Source organism: Hippocampus comes, unplaced genomic scaffold, assembly GCF_001891065.2.
Source record: "Hippocampus comes isolate QL1 unplaced genomic scaffold, H_comes_QL1_v1.1 scaffold22, whole genome shotgun sequence".
Classification (NCBI taxonomy): domain Eukaryota; kingdom Metazoa; phylum Chordata; class Actinopteri; order Syngnathiformes; family Syngnathidae; genus Hippocampus; species Hippocampus comes.
This window is the reverse complement of record NW_017806175.1, coordinates 3,758,549-3,780,859: the sequence shown is the minus strand read 5'-3', so window position 1 is coordinate 3,780,859 and position 22,311 is coordinate 3,758,549. Positions and strand designations below refer to the sequence as shown.

The 22,311-nt window shown below is 41.9% G+C and overlaps 3 protein-coding genes across 9 annotated transcripts in view; all 3 read left to right on the top strand.

The window, feature by feature from the left end:
* The first annotated feature begins 6,749 nt into the window (after window positions 1-6,749).
* On the top strand, window positions 6,750-12,326 carry haus8 (HAUS augmin like complex subunit 8). Its single transcript, XM_019896422.1, has 12 exons — window positions 6,750-6,854; window positions 6,987-7,051; window positions 7,254-7,315; window positions 7,469-7,595; window positions 8,078-8,139; window positions 8,301-8,418; window positions 9,047-9,157; window positions 9,226-9,332; window positions 9,413-9,571; window positions 10,630-10,771; window positions 10,888-11,029; window positions 11,926-12,326. The coding sequence occupies exons 1-12, from the start codon at window positions 6,790-6,792 to the stop codon at window positions 12,050-12,052; spliced, it is 1,287 nt and encodes a 428-aa protein (XP_019751981.1). The 5' UTR covers window positions 6,750-6,789; the 3' UTR covers window positions 12,053-12,326.
* Window positions 12,327-12,981: 655 nt separating this feature from the next.
* sac3d1 (SAC3 domain containing 1) lies at window positions 12,982-16,053 on the top strand. 6 transcript variants are annotated; one of them, XM_019897338.1, is made up of 5 exons: window positions 13,111-13,366; window positions 13,773-14,185; window positions 14,622-14,720; window positions 14,808-14,904; window positions 15,370-16,053. In XM_019897338.1, exons 1-5 carry the CDS (start codon window positions 13,351-13,353, stop codon window positions 15,834-15,836), a joined length of 1,092 nt encoding a protein of 363 aa, XP_019752897.1. In that variant the 5' UTR covers window positions 13,111-13,350; the 3' UTR covers window positions 15,837-16,053. The 6 variants fall into 6 exon arrangements, with proteins under 6 accessions (XP_019752895.1, XP_019752894.1, XP_019752897.1 ...); XM_019897336.1 differs by lacking the exon at window positions 13,111-13,366 and adding an exon at window positions 12,982-13,100 and having other exon boundaries at window positions 14,622-14,904; XM_019897335.1 differs by lacking the exon at window positions 13,111-13,366 and adding an exon at window positions 12,998-13,100 and having other exon boundaries at window positions 13,776-14,185; window positions 14,622-14,904.
* Window positions 16,054-16,931: 878 nt separating this feature from the next.
* Window positions 16,932-22,311, top strand: part of cpamd8 (C3 and PZP like alpha-2-macroglobulin domain containing 8) — a 50,238-nt gene continuing 44,858 nt past the window's right edge. For both annotated transcript variants that reach the window (XM_019896974.1, XM_019896972.1), the window contains exons 1-3: window positions 16,932-17,413; window positions 21,129-21,280; window positions 22,026-22,048. In XM_019896974.1, coding sequence (XP_019752533.1) covers window positions 17,331-17,413; window positions 21,129-21,280; window positions 22,026-22,048 — 258 coding nt within the window. In that variant the 5' untranslated portion in view covers window positions 16,932-17,330. The remainder of the gene's footprint in view (window positions 17,414-21,128; window positions 21,281-22,025; window positions 22,049-22,311) is intronic.

The window sequence follows — 22,311 nt, the reverse complement described above, 5'->3', positions numbered from 1 at the left end:
TCATATTTCGCTTATCAGAGAAAATAATTACGGAAAAATCCCATTAAAAAAGGCTTCATTCATTGGTTTTCACAGTTTTAAAGAAATCTTTTACATGTCAATCATTCTGGCATCAACCTTATGCAGTTTTAAGGAACTAACACTGTTGAGCTAGCTAGTTAGGTGGATTGTGTATTCATGTGCGGTATTTTCACTCCTGCCATCTTGACGTATAATTACAAAATATTATCACTGTATGCTGTTTTAAAATAAAGTACATTTCGACTGTAGGTGTATGTTGTGTTCTGCGCATTTAATCCTCATTTGAGAAGGACTGAATGAAATAGCTTGGAATGAAGCCTGCCAAAACTAGTTAATGGGGATAATTTTTATTGACTGTCTTTCGACTTTTTTCACCACCATCCAGCATATCTTAAAGTCATCTGGCCTTACACATACTTGTAGCAGCATTTTTAGAACAGTTAATCATATTTTTTTTTTCTGTGTTTGTTTGACCATCGACTGGCAATGCTAAATGTAAGTTGAGAGTTTCGTTGTTTATGAATGGATGGCTCTGCTTTAATAAACGGCAAAAGAAGAGATGGACTGCGTTTGAACGCAGTTTTATTTCAAAACGTCTGCACCGAAGCACGATCGAAAACACGCCCACTTCTCGGCCACGGAATCACTTCCTGCTTCCTTTTCTTCAGCCAATCAGAAGCTATCAACATAAAAACATGTCTAAGCGATTATTAAACAACAGAATGTAATTTAGATCATCTTAACATGAAATAATGTGATGCTCGAACATAAAACGATAATAACTAAGAATATAACGTTTTACAGTAGTTGGCTAGTCTATGGTCTAAATTGCCTGTCTGCGCCTTTGAAGAAGCTGACCAGCAGCTTTTACTTTTAGACTGAATGCAAACCTTTAAAATGCTGGTTGCGTCAAAAGGAGGTGAGATGTTTTCATTCTGGACACAAACTGTAAAAGACAGTTCTTATTCATTTGTTTGCATGCTTGTTGGCCACCATCCGCTATAATTAAGAAACTCCTTTGGTGTAACCTGATCAAATTAGTCGGTTAAAACGCAGGCGAAAAATCTGAATGTTGTTGGAGCAGGGTCGGAATTGTTTTGTTTTGTTTTGTTTTTTTCCAATTAAATTGCTTGGCGTGAACTAACTGCTGGACAATGGCCAGTTGATTGATGGACCAGAGCGAAAGAGAGACTGCAGAGGTGCAGTAGAGGTATAGGGAGGCTCCGGAGTGGGTGCTATGGCAGGGGGATTAGCAAGAGGCTTCGGGCCCCGAGGCAGAGGGCCCGTTTCCTGGTCTGAGCCCCTGTTTGTCCTGGCTGACCTGGCAGCTCTGAGGGCAGATCCTGCTTGGATACGGCCCTGCTCCCACGCCTGTCTGAAGCTGTTAGCCACTGGCTGTGAGTAGCTAGCTGGGCTTAGTGTTGTCTGACTGAGCAGCGGTCGAGTCGGGAGGGGGTACAGTCATCTCTGTTGGGTTACTTTGTGTTGGTGAACGAGGATGATGGGAAGTGAGCACCTATAGGGGACCCATGGTGATGATTAATGGCTTTGAAGTGATATTCAGCGTATACAGTATTGCATTGTTGTTTGATATCGGCGCATATGGAGCAGAAATTAACACGCTGAGGTCCGTGCATGAGATTGGCACATGCAAAGTGCGTTTATGCAGGTAAACTGCAAGCTCTCCCCTTGCGGATCATCCCAATATGTAATGCAAAGTCATGACTAATTCAGGCAGTTTTGAATATTAATTTTAGCAACTACTCAACATATAGCTTGATAGGCGTGAGAGAACCAATGGAAGAACCCTGAGGGTAAGTAAACAAAGGGCATGGAAATCTTTTTGTTTTGGTGCTAACACTGCAGGTCATGCACACTGTCAAAACTATTCAAGGTGGTTTTGGCGTACTTTGTTCACTGCCAACTTTCCGAATACATGGATGGTTGCAGTAAAATTGATTGAACAACCCTGAGTTAATCTATATATATATATATATATATATATTTATTTATGTATAGATTTTTTTTTACTATTTCTGACTGATCTGTTTTGTCCCCCATATCATGCTAAATTCCCAGCACGACCATTTGACTTTGAGAGATTTCATTTTGAGTATTCTTCCGAAACGGATTCTTTGACATGTTGACATGTGTACGAACTAGAGGATGAGAGCCGGCTGAACAAAAGTTGCTGAGTTAACACTTGGAAGCCAGTCATTCGCAAAAGTGGCTCCAGGGTACGAGGACAGGAGAAGAGGGGTCTGTGCATGAGAAAAAGAGGTTGAATAAAAGAGTGAGAGACAGAGAGAGAGTGACATGGGGAGAAACACGGGAGAGAGCGCAACCTTTTTCTTGCTCAAGCCCATCAAGTACGGGCCAGGGCTCCTGAAAACGCAGGGATTACCAGCGGAGCGGGGGCCGCGCTCGCCTGGGCCGCTTCTGCTGGCTCCTGCACTGCACGCTACACTGCCCTGCTAAAGAACTGCACATGGTTCTCACACATACAGACAGACAGACACACACGCACAGACACAGTCATGCTTGCTTGTATGATGCACGTTTGCGATATAATACAAAACATCTTTATTGTGTTACAGTGCTGCAGCTGTAACAAAGACGTGTAAACTTTCACACAGCTGATCGAGACCCACCACGGGCGCTGTCATCGCCTCGAAAATATCGAAAGGCATGTAGAGTTCTAATGTAATTTTATACATTCAATATTCAGCCGTATAGAGTTGGTGAGTGTATTCAAGTGTACAATTTTGTGCCAATCGAAAGGGTTGTCCGAGCTTGGTGGAGGATTACAGTCGATGGAGTGCGATCGCACTACCACACAGCGACATCAGTGTTTGACCGCTACTGACATGGTTGAAGTCAGCTTGTACTTTCTGCTTGGACAAACACCTCCAGGTGAACTCCCCTCTGACCCCCCTACAGGCTGCAGAATCGTCCGCGTGGAATGAAGAGCCGAGCGAGGTGACGTCCAGCCGGGATAAGCTGGCCAATTACAATATTAGGAAATGAGTGCCACGTGCATCAGGTGGAAAAGAACCCTGCGGGCCATCAGACCATGGCTGTGCATTTTTGGGGGACCCAATTCTTCTCCTGATGACATACTGAAGTTGTGTGCTTTTCTAAATACTCTCATGTACTGTACGTTCATTTGAATTGCACCCCAGTCAGCGTGTGGAATTGTCTCAATGGATTTGGTTTCAGAGCTTTGAAAATAAATATGTAGAAAAATAATCAAAAGGGTATTGAAAGTGGATTATTTCGAGAGTGCGGGAATTATCAGAGATAAATAATTATGATGAGAACTGCAATGACCTAATTTCAATTGCGTGACAGCGAGGGTTCAAATATCTTTAAATAGGTTTTGACACGAAGGGCTGAGTGTCGATTGATGAGGCGGAATCATTCCCTCTCACAACAAATGTTCAGAAATACAACAAAACACCATCAAATACATTGCAGTAGAATAAAAACAACACAACACATTAAAATATGATCCATAAAACCCAATACAATGCCACGAATCACAAATACAACAAGACAGAACACAAACTAAAATGCAATATTAAGACGAATTAAATGCGTTACATAAAACACAATTAAAACAATACAATAATCAAATACAATTAAATGCAACACAAACAATTCAGTATAATAAAATAAATTGCAATCAAATAAAGCAATACAATAACATAACACAATAATAATGAACACAATTAATACAAATGAAAATCAAATGCAGTCATCATAAACAATTAAATGAAATGCAAGCAACGAAAACTAAATAAGATCAAAAACTAAAAAAAAAATACAAAAAAAACCCCCACAATACAATGAAATAAAACAAAATAAAAACAAAACACACTTGGGCCTTCCTTATTGCATATAAAAGAATGTCCCTAATTTTAGCAGCTGGCTCGTGCCCAAAACAATTGAAATGGGGTCTTGTCTATTTCTGAACCCACAGCAAATGACTCATAAAATCCGAATATGGGTAACTGCTTTAACATCACAGCATCGATGAGCTTCTGACGGAGACCGCCGATTTTTTTGTCCGCATAAGGCAGGCATTCCTGGAAGGCTATGTGGACCAGACGAGCAGACTGGGCAGTGATGAGTAACTGCTTTACCGCAATGGGAGGAGGAGCCGGCCATGGGTGTGGACTGTTAAATCAAATACAACCACCTTGGAAACATTTTGCACTTGAAATGGGTCACTACACACTCTGTTGTAGTTGGTTGTCCTTTCCTAACCCAGATTGGGTTAGTTATTTTGACCCATATGTTTGGGCTCAAGATGAATGGGTCACTGCACACACAAAAAAAAAATGCTGGGTTGTTTTTTTCCTAACCCAGGTTGGGTTTATTATTTTTTTACTCAGCAGATTGGGTTGAAGATTGGATTAGGGTGGATTGGTGAGTTGCAGGTTGCCGTTGTCCGCTGAATTTGAAGTAAATATAATGTAACATTCTTGAAAATTCTGCGGGGATCTGGTTGGCTCTTTTGGGTAACACCAGCTTTAGGCTAAAGGATCAGGGTTCATATCCCAGTAGGTGGACAGCCGAGCCACGTAAAATGGGCAACAAATGAAATCCAGTGTAAAAATTGTGTCAAACATATCATGTGAATGACTTCTTGTTGTGACCCCCTGACAACTTTATTCGTGGAAAATGTTGGTAATGAAATTGGGATTTTTTTTTTAACTACAGCTATACAGATAACACAGTAAGCCAATTTTTGGTAGCTGTAACTCATTAGTATAGGTAGTTTTTACCCCTTGTTGAATCAAAATCTTGACCCAACATGATGGGTCAAGATCCTCAAACCAATGCGTAAAATATGAATAACCCAGCATTTGCTCAGGCTCTTTTGGACCCATTGTTGGGTCGGCTATCTCACCCATTTTGGGTTACTTTTGACCCAGCACTTTCAAGTGTGTGGACCCAAAAAATTAGACAGCCACTGACTGACTTAATGGACATCACATTTTCGGAGAAGGCTTTGGGGGGAAAAAAACAGACAAGGACTTTCTTTCAGTGCACTCGTGTCTCCTGACACAGTTGCCTTTCAGTAAATCCTCAACACCGTCTCCTCAACCTCTCTCTCGGGTTGCTCTGTGTCTTTATACACAAGATCATGAAGAAAGCAATCCACCTCTGTTTAAATATTCAAATTCAATCTACAATATGTCCCGGAATATAAAATATTTGCCTCTGTCAAGTGACTGTGCTTGTTGCCTGCCTCAAAGTAGAAAAGGGCCGTGGTGGCATTGCCTGGTGGTGAGAGATGATTCGACCTTTACACAAATGGTCAACCTTTATCATTAAAATTCATTAAGTTCTGAAAGGTCAGGATGAATCCAGTCCCAGAGCCTCGGCTATAGCGTGATTCATCACACGTCGTCATCATGCCATACATTAGAGCCTTCCCCCACATGGGACTATTCCTAACTTCTGGACGCAATTACACTTTGTTCATGTCAGTGGAAGAGCTTTAAATATCTTTTTCCTCCAGACCCCTCCCGTCCCACACCCTCTACCTTGCCATTGTCTCGCGTGTTGTCCCACAGCAGCTCAGACAGGCGGGGATCGGAACCCGCCTTGTTCCTTAAGACTTGTGCACATACAAATTTCCATGAAAGCTTACTGTGTATGAGGCCTGAGAAGTGGCTAATTCGATCTCCACACATATGGAGTGAGGAATTAAATGCACGACTGACTGAGACTAGATCGCTGAAAAAAAAAAATACATGATTAACCAGCAACTGTGAAACAACAACTTCTTCGAAGCAATGTGAGATGTCACCAAATTTTTTTTTAATGAATTGTGAACACGGACCCATACAGCCATCTAGTGGCAATTGCTAAGCTGAATATGTCCATGGATGTTGTGAATGGAAATCAAAATGTGTAATTCACTTGTCAGCAGCATAAGTAGGAAAATATGAGGGTGTGCGCTAACATGAAATATACTGTACTACAATGTGGGGCAAAAGTACGTATAGTTTAGAAGAAAGAAAGGAGGAGGCCCGGTGGTCTAGTGGTTAGCTCATTGACCTCACAGCGCAGAGGCCCTGGGTTTGATCCCGGCTCCGGCCTTCCTGTGTGGAGTTTGCAAGTTCTCCCTGGGCCTGCGGGAGGAAACCGGATTACCCCGAGAAAACCCACACGGGCCCGGGGAGAACATGCAAACTCCACACAGGGAGGCCGGAGCTGGAATTGAACCTGGTGCCTCTGCACTGTGAAACCACTGGGCCACTCTCAGAAAATTAATTGAAATTGAAAATTAAATAGGGAATTGGTGGTTTGTGGAACGTTGCAATGTTGAACATTTATGACATGTTTAATTCTTGTAATTATAAAATAAATAAATGAAAACACAAACAAAATACCTACTTTTGGACAACCGTCTTTTTTATTTATCACGAATAGTAATGACGGATAAGTGAAGGATTGTGACGATCCTTTTGTATAATTGCCACAAATAAAGCGACTAACATGGGAGTCACAGTTAGGTGTGAACCAAAGTGGTATTTTAATCAAGTTTTTTTTAAAACATACAACGGGTGCCTATGATACTCTGAACAATGCTAAACGAATCCCAACTGCCTGCTTGTGCTAGATAAAAACAAACTACACGAACTAGTCAGCGATATCGAAGGGAGTAGCGGAACCAATTCACTGCTTCTTGTTTCCCATCGACGTATATATTTGACGTTCAGGGCGGGTTCCTCCGAAACTTGAACAACAAACATGGCCTCCGGGAAAGCGACGCAAGAAACTAGCGGCGCTAAAAGTACCGTCGCAGATGCGAAAAGGTATTGTTGTGTTTCTGCTTTCGTTTTTGTTTCGGTTTTTGAAAATAAACAGTTCATACATAACATTTTCGCAGTTAGTCGTATTTCAACGTAATCGCAACCTGACTATCGATCTGTTTTCTGTTTAAAAAGTGGGATTGGCTCTAAAACCAACAAGAGTGCAACTGCGAAGAAACCCACTGCGACCACTTCCAAATGTAGGTGTTGGGTAAAATTTGTGTGGATTGAAATGTAATGATACTGTAGGTGCTTTTGCTTACTAACCGTGATATGGCATGATATTACGCAATTTGCTGGATGCCACACACACATCGTTTCAAATGAGACTGCACTATGATTTTTCCTTTCTACAAGTCTGCTACAATTGTCAATGTTTACATTGTTGTTCTTATTATTTAGCAAAAGGAGTTTCTATCCAATCTCGATGCGTGCAGGCTGCTGAGAGAAAGTCTGTTTCAAGGGTAGGTGGGTGATATGGCCTTAAATTTCTGTCCAATCAGATGTGTGATTTTGACATCCTTTCTTCAGTCTTTTTAACACTTTTTTTTAAAAGAAAAAAAGAATTACAATGACTTCATTTAACTTATCGTCACATTCCCATCTCTTCCCCACAGAGTAACTCGCTTAACAGTGATTCTGTGAGTTTACCACAGAGACCCTCCTCGCCTAAACCCAGCACTTCCAAAGTAAAAGTAGGCACTCCTGTGCGATGCTCCATGGGCCCTGCAGCTTTGGGAATATGTATGTATTAATTCTTCTCATATTCTTCTCACCCCCCTCCTTTTTTTTTAAATGTATACTGTCTGAGCTGGACTCTAAATGACTTCAGGCGAAATGCATTCAACACCCTGGACTGGTTGGAAGCCAATCGTCAGGCACATTCAGTATATGACCATTTACGTTCACATTCACACCTCTGGTCAATTTTGAGTCTACATTAAACCAAATGACCTGTTTTTGGAATCTGGGAGAAAGCCTGAGTACCTTGAGAAACCCCCAAACCTCAGAAATACGCTAACAACTAGTTCATTGAACTGCAGGTGCAGTAAATTCAAATATAATTGGCATTTGCCTGCATGATGATAATTTTACCCCTATTACTGAACATATACTGTATCTAGTAAATCCCAATTACAAAAACACCTACAGGCATGCGAACTGTTACTTGGGATTTTCTCAGACAGATCGCTAGATCTAACATTGTTGCAATTTTTCTTATTTAGCAAATGGGAAGATTGTCCCATCTCGGTACATGCAAGCTGCTGAGAAGTCCTCTCTTTCAAAGGTAATACAATGGATTTCAATGTTTTTTTTGAATACACAATGTGACTATTTCAAACAGGCACAATAGTTTTTCATAATGATGATAATGTAGAGCCAAGCTGTTTGTTAGAACTCTACTCGGTAGTTATCAGTACATCCCCATGAATCGTTTTTCTTCCACAGAGTAACTCCCACAACAACGATTCCGGGAGTTCACAACAAAAGTTCTTGTCGCCTAAACCCGTCCGTGCGAAATGCGCCCCTGCGCAATGCTCCATGGTCCCGCCAGCTCATGGAACATGTACGTAATGTGTACAAACAGATTTCATTCAGATTGCATCTGTGTATCAGTTGTTTTTCTATTTTCAATCGGCAGCTAAAAAAACAAAGAAAAAGAATATTATCCAAAATAGCAGACCGCAACCACGATTCATCAAATGATCCGTGAGCCACATTTGATCCAGGAATGATACAATTTGAAAAGACAAGAGTCAAACTTTCGGTCAAAATTGGATTTACCCGCTAATTTGGGTCACTGAGACCCACATTCCTGGGTCGTTTTCAGTTTAAATGTAAAAAAGGAGTTTGATTAAGTTAAAAAAAAAGAACATGTCTTCTCCTTGTGCTAAACTTTGTAGCTTATGACTTACAATACAACAATAGGTTACTTATGTAATATACTGGCATATATTCGGAATAATGAAAATCAAATTAAGACCTGTGCCATTTTTTTCGATTAAAAAAAAAATCTGAGCCTAAAACTGAAATAAACAAAATTGGATCTCTTTTCTTATTTGTGTTGGATGAAAAACGGTCACTTTTGTTTCCGTTTTGATTACCAAGTGAAAATGGAAAGAACAAAGGGATACTCTGATTTGCGAGGGTGCCTCCCACACCCAATTGAAATGGCTACATTATGTTACTTTCAGCCAAGGCGACACATCGGGATGAATCTTCAGTCTTACAAAACATGGTCCTCCAGTCCACCTTCTCCGACGGACACAACTTCCGTCCTGATTTTGATATTTCAGCCATTGGAGGTAAACTGAGTAGCTCACGTTCTTACAAATGAGACTGTCCTAAAATGGTGTTATGGTCACTCTTTCAGGTAAAACAGTGCACCAAAGTTCTGAAGAGACTAAGAGGAGCCAAGAAGATGACGACAAGAAGTGCATCGAGATGCAAGCGTGGCCTTTGGCTTTTCTCACAGCCAAGGTGAGCTCCTGACAGGCTATTGTGTGTTTTTTTTCGGGGGTCAAAATGTGGCACGATTTTGAGTGATTGTTTGACTTTAGATGGCTCATAACATGGCCAAGCTGAAGCCCGAGGCGGAGGCGAGGCTGCTGCACATGATGGAGGAGGAGGCGGCGCTGCACAGCGAGGTGATGGAAAAGAAGCGGCAGTACCTCCTCATGGAGAAGCGGAGGCTGGCCAATGAGCTTCTGGACTTGCAGGTCAGGAAATTAAAAAAATTAAACGAAAAATAGAGTCGCATTTTCATTTTAACCATGTGAATGAGTAGTTTGTGTCACTGTTTCCCAACCTTTGGCGGTTTGGATGATGGATGCATGGTAATCTCTATCTGCAGTTTAAAAAAAAAAAAAAAAAAGGAAAATGTCAACATTATTTACAAGGATTAAAATGTTTATTTTTCTTTTTCCGCCGCAGTTTTGCTCATCAATGACTTCTTTTCAGGAGCAATTTTCTGCAGGTTAATCCCAGACGCCCTAAGCAAGGATTTTTATTCAACAATAACCTATACAAAACAAGTGTTTTTCTTTTTCTATATAATAAACTATTTTTATTTCTTAAATTCACATTATGTCGAGCAGCAAACAGGATTCTCCTGTGGAGCAATTTCAAAGACAGAGAAATTTCGGTTGAAATTTATTTCCGAATGGATTGTATGGTCTTTTATGAAAGATAAATTGATTTAAAAAAAAAATATCTACTGTAATGTAATTTGGAGAACATTTATCGTGCCGACCTCATAAGTCAAAATCGAAGCGCAGGACTCTATTTTGAAAACAAATACCATTGCCGATATTATAAATACTTTATACCACTTTTATAATTTTACGCTTTTAGGCTTCTTAGTCCTCCTGATTGAGGTACGCCGTAATGCACAGGTCCTCGAGGGCCGTTATCCTGCATGTTTTCCATCTCTCCCTGCTGCAACCCACCTGGTTCAAAAGATCCGGATTGTTATTGTTATCAGGATCCTTCAGAACTTGCTTGATGAGGTACATGTCAAACTAAAGAGGTATTTGTGTTTTAATTTCGGAGCACGGGTGCAGGCATACAGTATCAGCACAGACTCTGGAATGCATCCTCAAATTAATCGAATTTTTGGAGAGACGGCTACAATAATGCGACAAATACCACCAGTGTTTTGAGAATGTAATTGCTCTTTAGTCTGGAAGGAGCACATAACTACATTCCATCGCTTACAAATTGATCTTAAAACAATGCTGTCAGTGTCTAATAGTCTTTATCCGATTTGTCCCATCAGATTTCTGATTTGACTCCTGCGTCAGAAGCTGTCAAACCCTTCACAGAGTCATACAGGACTTTGGCCTCAGCTGTCGACACCACCCGACACGTGCTGCCGGTCAGGAACTTCCACATTGCCGGCGACGGGCGGGAATTTCTCGGTCGGTGACTTATTATTATTTTTTTTAATCTTCCATGCCTATGTGAAAAGCTGGGCAGCTGGAGAAATATAAACATCGGTGAATGTAAAAACACATAATTGCCCTCCCCCCTCTAGGTAAAGCAGAGGCTTGTTTGAAGGAAAGCGAGGTGCTTCTGAAAGACTTAACAGAGGGAGATCACGAGGACAACCGTGTCGCTCTGGAGTCCCTTCAAGGAATTAAGAGGGACTCGAAAGACATGCTTCAGCAGTTGCCTGGGTGGGTACTCAAGCCAAAGACTCATGAGGTTGGGGCTCATGGGATTTCATCACACCGTAGTTAAATACACCACGTTCACGCTGGTGCTTGAAATTTTTTTAGGGGAGATATTTATGGGTAAGGAGGCGGCCTTGTGGTCCAGTGGTTAGCGCGTCGACCTCACAGTGCAGAAGTTCCATTCCAGCTCCGGCCTCCCTGTGTGGAGTTTGCATGTTCTCCCGGGCCTGCGTGGATTTTCTCCGGGTACTCCGGTTTCCTCCCACATTCCAAAAACATGCATGGCACGCTGATTGAAAACTCAAAATTGTCCCGAGGTGTGAGTGTGAGCGCGGATAGTTGTTCGTCTCTGTGTGCCCTGCGATTGGCTGGCAACTGGTTCAGGGTATCCCCCGCCTACTGCCCGAAGACGGCTGGGATAGGCTCCAGCACCCCCTGCGACCCTTGGGAGGAGAAGAGGATCGAAAAATAATGAATGAATGAATTATGGATAAGTCACTTTTTAATTCCATGGATACATACAGTGGCTGCCCAAACACGAGTGTAAAAGTACACAATTTGTGAGCTGTCACGTGAGTGTCGTCTTTATTCTATTTTTATTTTTTTTAACTGTCATTGGAATATATCACATAAATTGCTCAGTTGACACTAGCCCCTTTTTGTCCGTAGCCATGTTCTCAGTGGACCTCAAGGGTTGGACACGTTTTGAACTCGAAGCTGCTTCACAAAAACCATCCCAATAAACTCAAAATTCATCGCTAAAATGTAATATGGATAAAATCAATTCATAGCTCATCTAAAAAGACTTTGTCTAAATGCACAACTGGTGTATACATAATTAATATCATGGACTGTTTAATGTCCAGGTTTTACCCGCTTTGTTTTTCCCAATATTTCAGATTGCTTTCCGAACTGCTGGAGTTGTCATCGCTACATTCCCGTCGCGGCGTCTTAGTACAGCAGGCTGAGGAGGAGGAGAAAATGGGCTCTGCCAGGGTCCTGGAACTATACTGCCCAAAACGGTGACAGCGTGGGAATATAATCTACATTCACTTCCCACGACCAGTTTGATGCTCTCTTTTGAAATAAATAAATACATTTCCTCAATTTACCTTTTAATTGTGTAATGTGGATACATTTGTGATGTGGAGACTCTGATCATGTTAATGATTTCTCGCAATTAATCGGTGTTATGATTGGACTTATTTTAGAGCAGGCCCACGCACAACTTGTGGTCCTCGCAGGCAACTTGGTATCCATGTGTGTCACCACTGCAATAAAAGGGTAAATAGCAAAATTCTACTTGTTTTCTCTAAAACTTTGGAGCTTTGTTACAAGAAATAGTGAATGAAAGCAGATCAATATCACTTTGCAACACTATTTATTTTTTATGTAACTTTAGTGTTCACATTTGCCGTTGATCAGTTATACAACATTAACCTAAAAATGGCAATGTTCTGTCACTGGTGAGATATTTTTAGAACATGCCTGCGGGATGCTCATGGTCCTTAGAGGGGGCTACTCAGTGCCCGCGGAAATCACGTTGATAACCCCTCGTCTACACTCGTGGTTCTCAACTGTTGTCACTCTGGGGCCCATGTTCTATTATCACTCAGTCCTGACCCACTTTTACAAAAATCAACAACAATAAAGAAAATTTATTGTTAGCATTGACCTCTAAAAATATGCATATCGTATTTTAAGCATACTAACAAAGTAAAATCATCCCTTTAGCCATCGTTCCTCCCTAAAGTTTTGTGTATTCATTTCTCCAAACGTTGCTGTGTGTGTTTTACAAATAGTGACCGGCGTAAAAAGGGTCACTATGAAAAGTATTAAAAAAAGAGGCGTGATAAAAGCCTTCATATATAAATGATGCAGACAAAATGCTAAATACAGTATCTTTTAAATGTGGGCCTTCGCATTTTAAATGCAGTGAGTAGTGATGAGGTAGATTTGTTCGATAGGTGGCAGTGTGCGCCTTCAAGTGTTTGCTGTTTACGCCGGTGAAGAACGTAGAAGAAGTATTTGTAATCAAGTGCCAATGAAAGGCGACGGTGCCCCCACTTCACCAGTGAGTTACTATTTTTTTTTTCTCAATGTCATTAAATTGGAGTGTCACACGCTACATATTTGAATACTTGGCGCGGCTGTATACTGTGACGCATTCGAACTACAATTTTGGTCTCTTACAAGCTTGATTTCCGCTAGTAGTGGTAAGTGCTGGTACTGTATAATGGAAGCTACGAAACACGTCTCTAAATTTTGGTTTTAATGTTCAACGCGGATATAATGCTGTCATTCACTCTTAGCTAGTTAAAAATATGATGACCAACGCAGGTAAAACGCAGCTGGCTGATAATTAGTTGCAAAATGTCATATCCTGAAAGGAATATAACTCGCCTGACACTGATGCTTTGTGAATATGTAACTGTACGAAACACATTGGTGGTTTGGTGCTTAGCACGTTTGCCTCACATGTGATTCTTCCTAACCCGCCGTGGACCTTTCTGTGTGGCGTTTTGCACGTTCTTACTGTACTTGCAAAGGTTCGTTAGTTTTATTAAAGACTAAATTGTCATATCTCTAATTGTGAATGGTTGTTTTTGTATGTGACTGGCGACAAGTTCAGAGTGCTGCCCGCCTCACGCCCCAGTCACAATTAACTCCAACACACCTGCCACTCTGAGTGCAAGCGCGATAGACAACGGTTGGATCATTGTTGTGTCATTGTGCTTCCCCCAAGCAGCTCCACCTCCCTGCGGAATGATGCACCACAACAAGGGGAGCAGAAAATGGCAGAACCCGGGACGCGGGCAAGGCCGCAGTCAGTCCCAGATGAAAGAAAATGTCAAAACTCCGCAGCGTGGAGACAATACTGTTCCCAGGGGCGTCTGCCAGACCATGTGTCCAGCCCGGGAGCTGCATAAACGGGAATCCCAAAATCGTCTGCATCGCTTCGAGATGGCGGTGGGAACGGAGAAAGACCGCAGACCCCGAGCTGACCCCCTGCGTGCAGTCAAGGAGTATTCCAGACCGGCGGCTGGGAAAGACTTTGCCAACTCCGCCGACCTCCGTCCCCCTGCTGTGTTGCTGAAAACTGTGTGTTACCTGATTGATGAGGTCGCTGCATCTCCGCATTTGCATCCTTTTACTGAGGCTGGTAGCTTTTTATTTGTTTATTGGCTTACCAGAGTTTCAAATTCATCTCTGCTGATGTGAACTGTCTGCACTAGCATCATGGCTGTGAACAGAGAAGAGCTAGTTTTACAAAAGCATGGTCGTTGTTGCCAACTGAGCAATTTGGTCGCTATATTTAGTGACTCTTCTGACTCGTTGAGTGATTTATTTTTTTATTTTTTTATTTTTTAAGTTGATACCAGTTAGTGCTTGGGAAATAACCCAAAAAGTTTTTTTTTCTTGTGCAAAAATGTTTACATTTTATTTTTCTGAACAAAAAATATATTTTTTAATGAGAAAACAAATCAAATTTTGATTGAAACTAAGAATAAATTGGCTATTTTAAGGTGATATCGCCCAGCTTGAATTGAACACATTGTAAAAACTAAACATGAATTCTGCATATACGTTGCAGGTGTATAGCTTTGTTTTTGACCGCCTGCGCAGCGTGAAGCAGGACATGATCATTCAGAGGGCGCACGGGCCAGACTGTGTGGCCATTTTGGAGCGAATGGTGCGCTTCCTCATATACGCCTCGCACCGGCTCTGTGACGAGCCCCTGCAACTTTTTGATCCCTGCATCAATGACACGCACCTCCAGGAGAACCTCAGCTGGCTGCTGGACTGCTACGCGAACGAAACCGGGCCACATCCCAACCAGGATGAATTCCAGGCTCTCGGTTTGCTCTACAACTTAGGTGGGTTGCTTAATTTTTCTGTTGGCGAGCGTGCAGGATGAATAAGTAATAAATCAGATCAAATCAAAGCTGCCACATACCAAAAAAAACCCAAAACTCAGGTGGACAAAATTGTTTATGAAAGATAAACCCACAGTAGTCACAAAAATAACCTGAGTCTGATAAAAGTAATAATAAACTAAAAATTTTATGAAAATTAATGGTAACTAATGAAAATCAGAATTTTGAGTTGAAATTGTAGTTCAACAGAATTATTATTTTTTTTAAAAAACTTGTGAAATAGGCCTGGACAAAAATAATTTGACTATCATGACATGCTCAACCCATGTGTGTCCTTTTATGAGCCTCACAAGTCTCTTCAAATTTGTAATCGAGTCAGTCGGCCTCTTTGGAGGGTGACAAGTTGTCACTGTGCAACTTTTGTTTCATGAACAGAGGTGTACCAACAATTTTGTCCACCCCAAGGTTCCCATAGAGCCATGCAGCACATCATGGAGCTTCCAGCACCACTTCGTCGCGCCCCCGCCATCATGCTCGCCATCTCCATTAACCGGTCCTTCTTGGAGCGCAACCCGGTACGTCTGCTGCGCTGCGCTCACCGGCTGAGCTTCCTGCAGGCCTGTGCTTTACACCGTCATGTGACGGCGAGCCGGAAGGACCTGCTGCTCATTTACAGCCACGGCTACGGCAGCCGGAACTGTCGTTTCCCACTGGATGCGCTGTGTAAGCTCCTCGCCTTGGAGAAGCGTCTGACGAGCACGCTGTGCCAGGCGTGTGGCGTGGAGATCAATGCGGACGAGCAGGTGATGTTTTCCAAGGCCTCCTTCTCTGAGCCAGAACAAGAGAAATTGTGCTGCTCTCTTTATCACAACATTGTGGCGGAGAAGGAAAAAGACCTCACGATTAGCAGCATCATAAATGGCCGTGTTTGACAAAACACACTTGTTAAAACATAATCATGATCATGCTTGTTGCCAATCTTGTTTTAATTAAACTGCCATCACAATACTTACATTGTTTAAGTCATACTCATGACATATTCGTTTTGCATTATTTTCTTAGTTTTATGCCAGAGGTCTTTGTAAAAAATATATATTTTTAAGATGAACGCTTTATGTTTGAGTTTCAATAAAAGTTGTACAAATTGAACTTTGTAGCTGGTCGTTGTCTGGCACGTGAGCACTAAATGGACGATCTAATTTTGTAACATTCCTACTTTATTTACAAAGTACAACTATCTCCCTCTCTCTCTCCTCGAACCTTGTTACAACGTACTGTAACTCGAGGGATATAACAAATATGTACATTACAACAATGTACGAGTCAATCCGCCGTGTTGCTAAGCAATGGAGGGAAATCCCGCGCTGTACATGTTGTTCGTAAGCAAGGTCGCGGCGAAGGCCTTTGCACTATTTTGTGGGAAAAATCTGGTCGTTAAAATGAAGTTTGTTATTATGATGTTCGTTGTAAGCAAAATCGGCAAATTGAAAATGAATTACGTGAAGTTGGGACTTTGAAATGTGAACGTTATAGGGTTGAAAACGTAAACGAGGTGTGTGTGTGTGTGTGTGTGTAAAATAAAATGTCCTCTGTAAATCAAAAGTTTGAGAACCCTTGGTGTATATTATAGTTGGAAAAATAAAAAAACTAAAATCGTAGTGGCACTGTACTTTAATTCTACTTGCCAAAACTGCACTGTCCCTTTCTTTCCACATGGTGGCAGCATAGAACTACACGCTATTCTGTGCTTACCAAGAAGGAAACTACGACTTGACCACATTTTTAGCATTTATCTATTTTTCTTTGTTTAATTTTTTAAAATCCATTTTTGTCAATATGTACCTCCTCGAGTGAATGTCGTTTTGCTTCTTGGCACGGAGTGAGTTCTATCCACCCATAAAAGCACGTGTGGAAAAGTGTGTTGAACAAAGTTGCAATGGGACGTTTGTGTGTGTGTGTGTGTGTGTGTGTGTGTGTGTGTGTGTGTGAGTTGTTTGAGTGTGTGTGTGTGTGTGTGTGTGTGCCGTCCCTTGCTGTGTGCAGTTTTCAGTCTGTCCCAGGCAGTGAAGCAGAGAGGATCCCCTCGCTGAGCTTCAAGCTAACCTGAGACAGATTTTCTCCACCCTACATTTTCTCTTTTTTTTCTGAGACTTTAGTTGTGCACCGAAGTGTGAGAACGCTCGCCAATTTTGTTGTAATGCCGAAGTCTGAGCAAAGGGACCCGGGGTGGCTGAAGAAGCCAAGGATCAGGCACATGGGACAAGGGCACGACTGATGATCTTTGGAATCGAGCCGTCGAGAGCAATGAAGAGACTGAAGGGGTTCTAAAGAAAAAAAAACCCCGGCTGAACACATTCATTGAATTTTTGTGTGTGTGTATGGATAGGAAGTAGGAAACCACATCCGAAGCTCTCCTTGCGGCGAAAATGTTGCGTTTGACAGCTTTGAGCGTTCTCGGGTGGATTTTGTTCATGAGTAAATTGAACACGACTGCTGCACAGGACAAGGGGTAAGTAGCCTACATCTTTTATAATCTTAAAATGTCCCCCACGCATACATGCAAAAGAAAAAAAATACCAACTTTGGTCGTAATATTGATTGCATCTGCTCGAGGGGGCATATCCAGCTCAGGAATATCATTCAAGTGGATCTAAAAATTCAACACGCCCCCGTTCAAATGGCGAAGGCTTGTGCGCTCTGCACTGCCAGGGGCGCACTTCTCGCAAGAACTCAGTTAAATGCCCATCTGATAGCAAAACCTTGTGGGTAGCGGGGTTGATGACAGGATGTTTATTTCAATCTTCAAATGCTGGCTAATGAAGAAAAAAAAAATAGCTCAAGGCACTTTTCTCAATCGGGCCCAAATGGCTGGTGCTTGAGCACCACCAGGGATCTATCCATGTACGTGGCTGACAGTCATGTTTTGGAAGTGCGTGAGAATGTCCAAGTACCCGAAATGATTGTCAAACTCAGCCAAGATTCGTAACAAGAATCTATCTCATGCAAGGCAGGTGTGGTACCTCGTGCACCGTCCTGCCCCATTGACAAAATCATTGTCATTAAAATCTGGCTGATATTAGCTCTTAAAATCAGCAAAAATCATTAAAAAAAATACAGTAACACATCACAACTTGAGACAAAAAAAGGGATGTTTGATTCCCTGTTTTTCAGACCGATACCAGTCTTCACATTCCCTATTTGAGTACTCACCAATACTGAGAACCAATGCCGGCAGTACTTTTGTGAACAAAGTCCTTTATTTTTGGTACAGATCATGATTCACTGATGTGTCAAACTGCCGCACGATTGCGCCAATTACTGTAGCTACTCGATGAGAGATTTTTTGTTTTTTTTTCATTAATTTTTTGCCAGTATTAATGACTGGTATCAGTAGTCTCCACAACTACCCAATACTTTCAAATAAGGCCAGTATTGGCCTGATACTGGTACCTAGTATCGGTACCATCACTAAATGCAGTGATATTCTAAAATTCTATTGAACTAATTTTTTATTAATCAGTTATCGGAATTTTATTCAATTTTGTTAAAGTATCAGAATTTGCATTGACCTCAAAAAATCCATATGAGTCGGGTCCAAGTTATTAATCCGGCACAGTTTCATTTGCTGGAAGGATGGATGTTTGACCTTGTGATATTCTTCTCAGTGAATAAACAAACATTTATCAGAATTTGACACGAGAGTTCTCAAGTTTCGGAGTAGATGAAACCTGAAATGAAAACATCTCTAGTGAGAAGGCCATGTGACGCCGTATTTAAGCACCTGATCCAGCGGGGCTCATCTGAGGGTTGCTTTTTCCCCCCCGCCCAATGTAGATCAGACAAGTCAATTTCTTGAACTTTTTTTTTTTTTTATCCCCTCCAGAAGATTTTCTCATGACTCGCACTCTCAAGCTCTCAGGAACTGCACTTGCCTCTGGCTGTAATGCTACAGCGCTGTAATGCCAACCACCTGATCCTTCTCTCAGGCATGCAACAGGGTGTGCTCGCTCTTAATTTCAGTGAGCTTCAGTAGGGGTGGGGGGGGTGGGAAAGGCAGCCAGTGGGCTTATGGGACTTAGGGCTAAATTGAAATATGAAGAACTGCACGTGCTACTTACAGCAGCGGTTCAGGAACCTTTTAGGTCCAGGGATCCCTTAAAGGGGAGAAATCAAACAATCATTCACGGTCACGTTCATGCTTAAGGGGAATTTGGAGTCTTTCATGAAGTTCGCGTGCTTTTTTTTGGGGGGGGGGTGGCGAGCGATGGAGAACACCACCGGACTAGTTGCCAGTCAATCAAATATGAAGATACTCGGAAATAATACACCAGGGGTGTCAAACTCATTTTTTGCCGCGGGCCACATTATAATTACCGTTTCCCTTCGAGGGCCGTTATGACTGAAACTATATAAAGAAGTCAAGAAAAATGTTTGATTCAAATATTGTTAAAGTAACTGTAATGAGGGGTTTGGGAACTTGAAAATGCTTACGATATGTCATTGGTTTATTACAAGCATCGCGGAAGTTGTAATCGTTGATTTGCATTTCGCGGGCCACTTAAAATGATGTGGCGGGCCAAATCTGGCCCACGGGCCTTCATTTTGACACCTGCGTAATACACGATTGAATCCCTGCTCTGTAATAAAAAGCAGCAGTCTTTTTTTTTTTTTTAACCAGAGCACCATCTGCTGGATATGGTGGTTTTAACCATAATCCAAAATGGCCACAAGAGCCCACACTCTATGCCAGATGGCGGGCAGTCTTTCATCCAAGGACTTTAATAAGTCCTTTTTTTTTTAATGTCCCAGCCTGTTTTTGAGCATCAAAGCTTGGCCTTTGCACTGTGACCCCAGTGACGGGCCCCCTTCCTTCAATTAAACGTCAGAACGAGCGAGTGGAATCTTAGTCGTTACCTTGTTCCAAACAGACTTAAGGTTGTGTGTGTGTGTGTGTGTGTGGGGGGGGGGGGGCTGCCAGACCACCCATAGGAATAATTCCAGAGAAAGAAATGACAAAAGTAAAAGTACAGATACTTGTGTAAAACAAGATTTTAGACTCTGAAACTAAAATCTATGACCTGACATCTAAGATCTATGACCTAAGATCCAAGACACCCCTCACCCCACCCTGCAAAAAAAAAAATCTCAATCTGTCCATCCTCTTTAAGTACATTAATAATATATTCTTACATCCAATGACTCGAGCATGCAACAATCTGATTGGCCAGCATGTAGCGAGGCAGTGCCCACGAACGACGCCGTTCAAGCTGATCTGGGGCCTCTCAGGGGACAAACCTTTCATTGACTTTTGTTGGTTGACAACATCAGGTTAAGGAGAGATGAAAAACGTGCTTCCTCTCCAACATAGGAATGCACAACACTGTTCCAAATGAATTCGACTCCACTTTTCCTAAATGACACCCCCCCCACCTCAACCCCCAACCCCGGTACGGATTTTATACTCGTTGTCCAAGATAGCACATAGGGTCATATGGGTCAGGAGGAAGGGGAAACATTGATGTTGACTTCCTGTTTGATTTGCAGTGAAGCGGCCATCCTCGAAATCGGAGTTCACTTGACCTTTTTGTCCTCTGGTAAAAGAGCATTTACTTGTTCTGCCTGTCACTATACGTTGCTGGCATCGATAGATGTACAACTAAATATACCGTATTTTCCACACTAAAAGGCGCACTGGATTATGAGGCGCACCTTCAATGAATGGCCTATTTTTGTCATTTTTTTCATACATTGGGCGCACCGCGTTATAAGACGCAATCTACAATGCACCCACTAGATGGAGCTACGTTCAAGGAAACACCAAGAGAACGATCAGATGTCAGTAAAACTGTTTTAATAAAGCAGCGACACAGTTCACTTAACCAACAGCAAGTTATAACATGGACTCGTTAGCGTTGAACTCTCTTGCCGCTGCTCTATTTCCGTGTTCAACTGCGTAAGCGATCGCCTTGAGTTTGAACGCTGCGTTGTTAGCATGTCTCTAGGAAGGATCCATTTTGGGGTCGAAATATTACCGTAATGACCATACACAAGGCGCAGTGGATTTTAAGGCGCTCTATGAGCTTTTAAGAAAATGGAAGGCTTTTAGGTGCGTGCGCCTTTTAGTGCGGAAAATACGGTATGTGTTATGGGGCAATTCATTGAAATTAGCAAACCTGATGATCGGTCATGGCCGTGGGGGATCACTGCCCAACTTTCTGTTCAAGGGGCTACTTGGTGGCCGCTCCCTCCGTGTTTCGAGCGGGCGTGGAGGAGAGCATCAGCGTGACCATCTTCAACGCCAAAGCGGAGACTCGCGTGCAAGTCCAGCTGTCCGTGAAGGGCCAGGCGGTAGCTCACGGCCACGGCGCCGTGCTCGGTGAGAACGCCTCCACTTTACCGTCATCCATTCTGGACAATAAATCTGATCTTGTTTATTGTGGTAAAGATGAATTTATTGATTGTGTTTGTTAAAAGATTCATAGGAAGAGGACTTGGAAGAATTTGAATTTGTTTGGGGTCCTGTATTTTTGAAAGAAAAACATGAGTGCGTATCTACAGTTTGTAGTGACCCGCAAATTTTGAACAATAGGATATAAAATGTAATCTGCGGCATATCTAATAAGTTAAAAAAAGTCTTGCGATGTACTGCAATATTATTGTTATTATTATTATTATTTTCCTATACGGAGCTAATTTTGGTTCAGCATCAAATTTACTTTTCATAAATACTATTTCAAAATCTCTACTCAAAACCCCCTTGTTCAGATGATCATATTGCATTTTGTTGCATCCTTAATATATTTTGATTGAATTTCAATTTCAAATTTCTTTATTTGCGGTCCATGCTAAGGTCCTTGAATGCCAACAAATGCGTCGTCTATTCTGTCATTGAAATGCATGCATTGTTCACATGATGAAAAAATCAGAAAATATCAGTGGATTGCGCGGCGGCGCACTTTTTCCGGATTAAAAAAATTTTTGGGGGTGCACAACAAAAATTACTTGATTTCATTGCCCTACAAAATATGAAACACATACAATCAGTGCTGCGTTTTAAACGACATCACAGGTAACTGTTCTCTTCATTTATTTATTTATTTATTTATTTATTGTGTTTTCAGACAAAGGCACCATCAAACTGAAGGTAAGTCCACCAAGTTCATATTTATAAGCCATTCATCCATAATAGATTTTCGTGGGTTTCACTGCATTTTCCTAATAATGATGCCAAGAATCGTGTTTGTTGTCCAAAACAACATACTGGAGATGTGAATTCACCCCCTTGCTAAACACTTCAATCCTTTCCCCCATTGACCTAATTTGGTTTTTGGTAATCCTGTGTGTGTGTGTTTGTGTGTGTGTGTGTGTGTGTGTGTGTGTGTGTGTGTGTGTGTGTGTGTGTGTGTG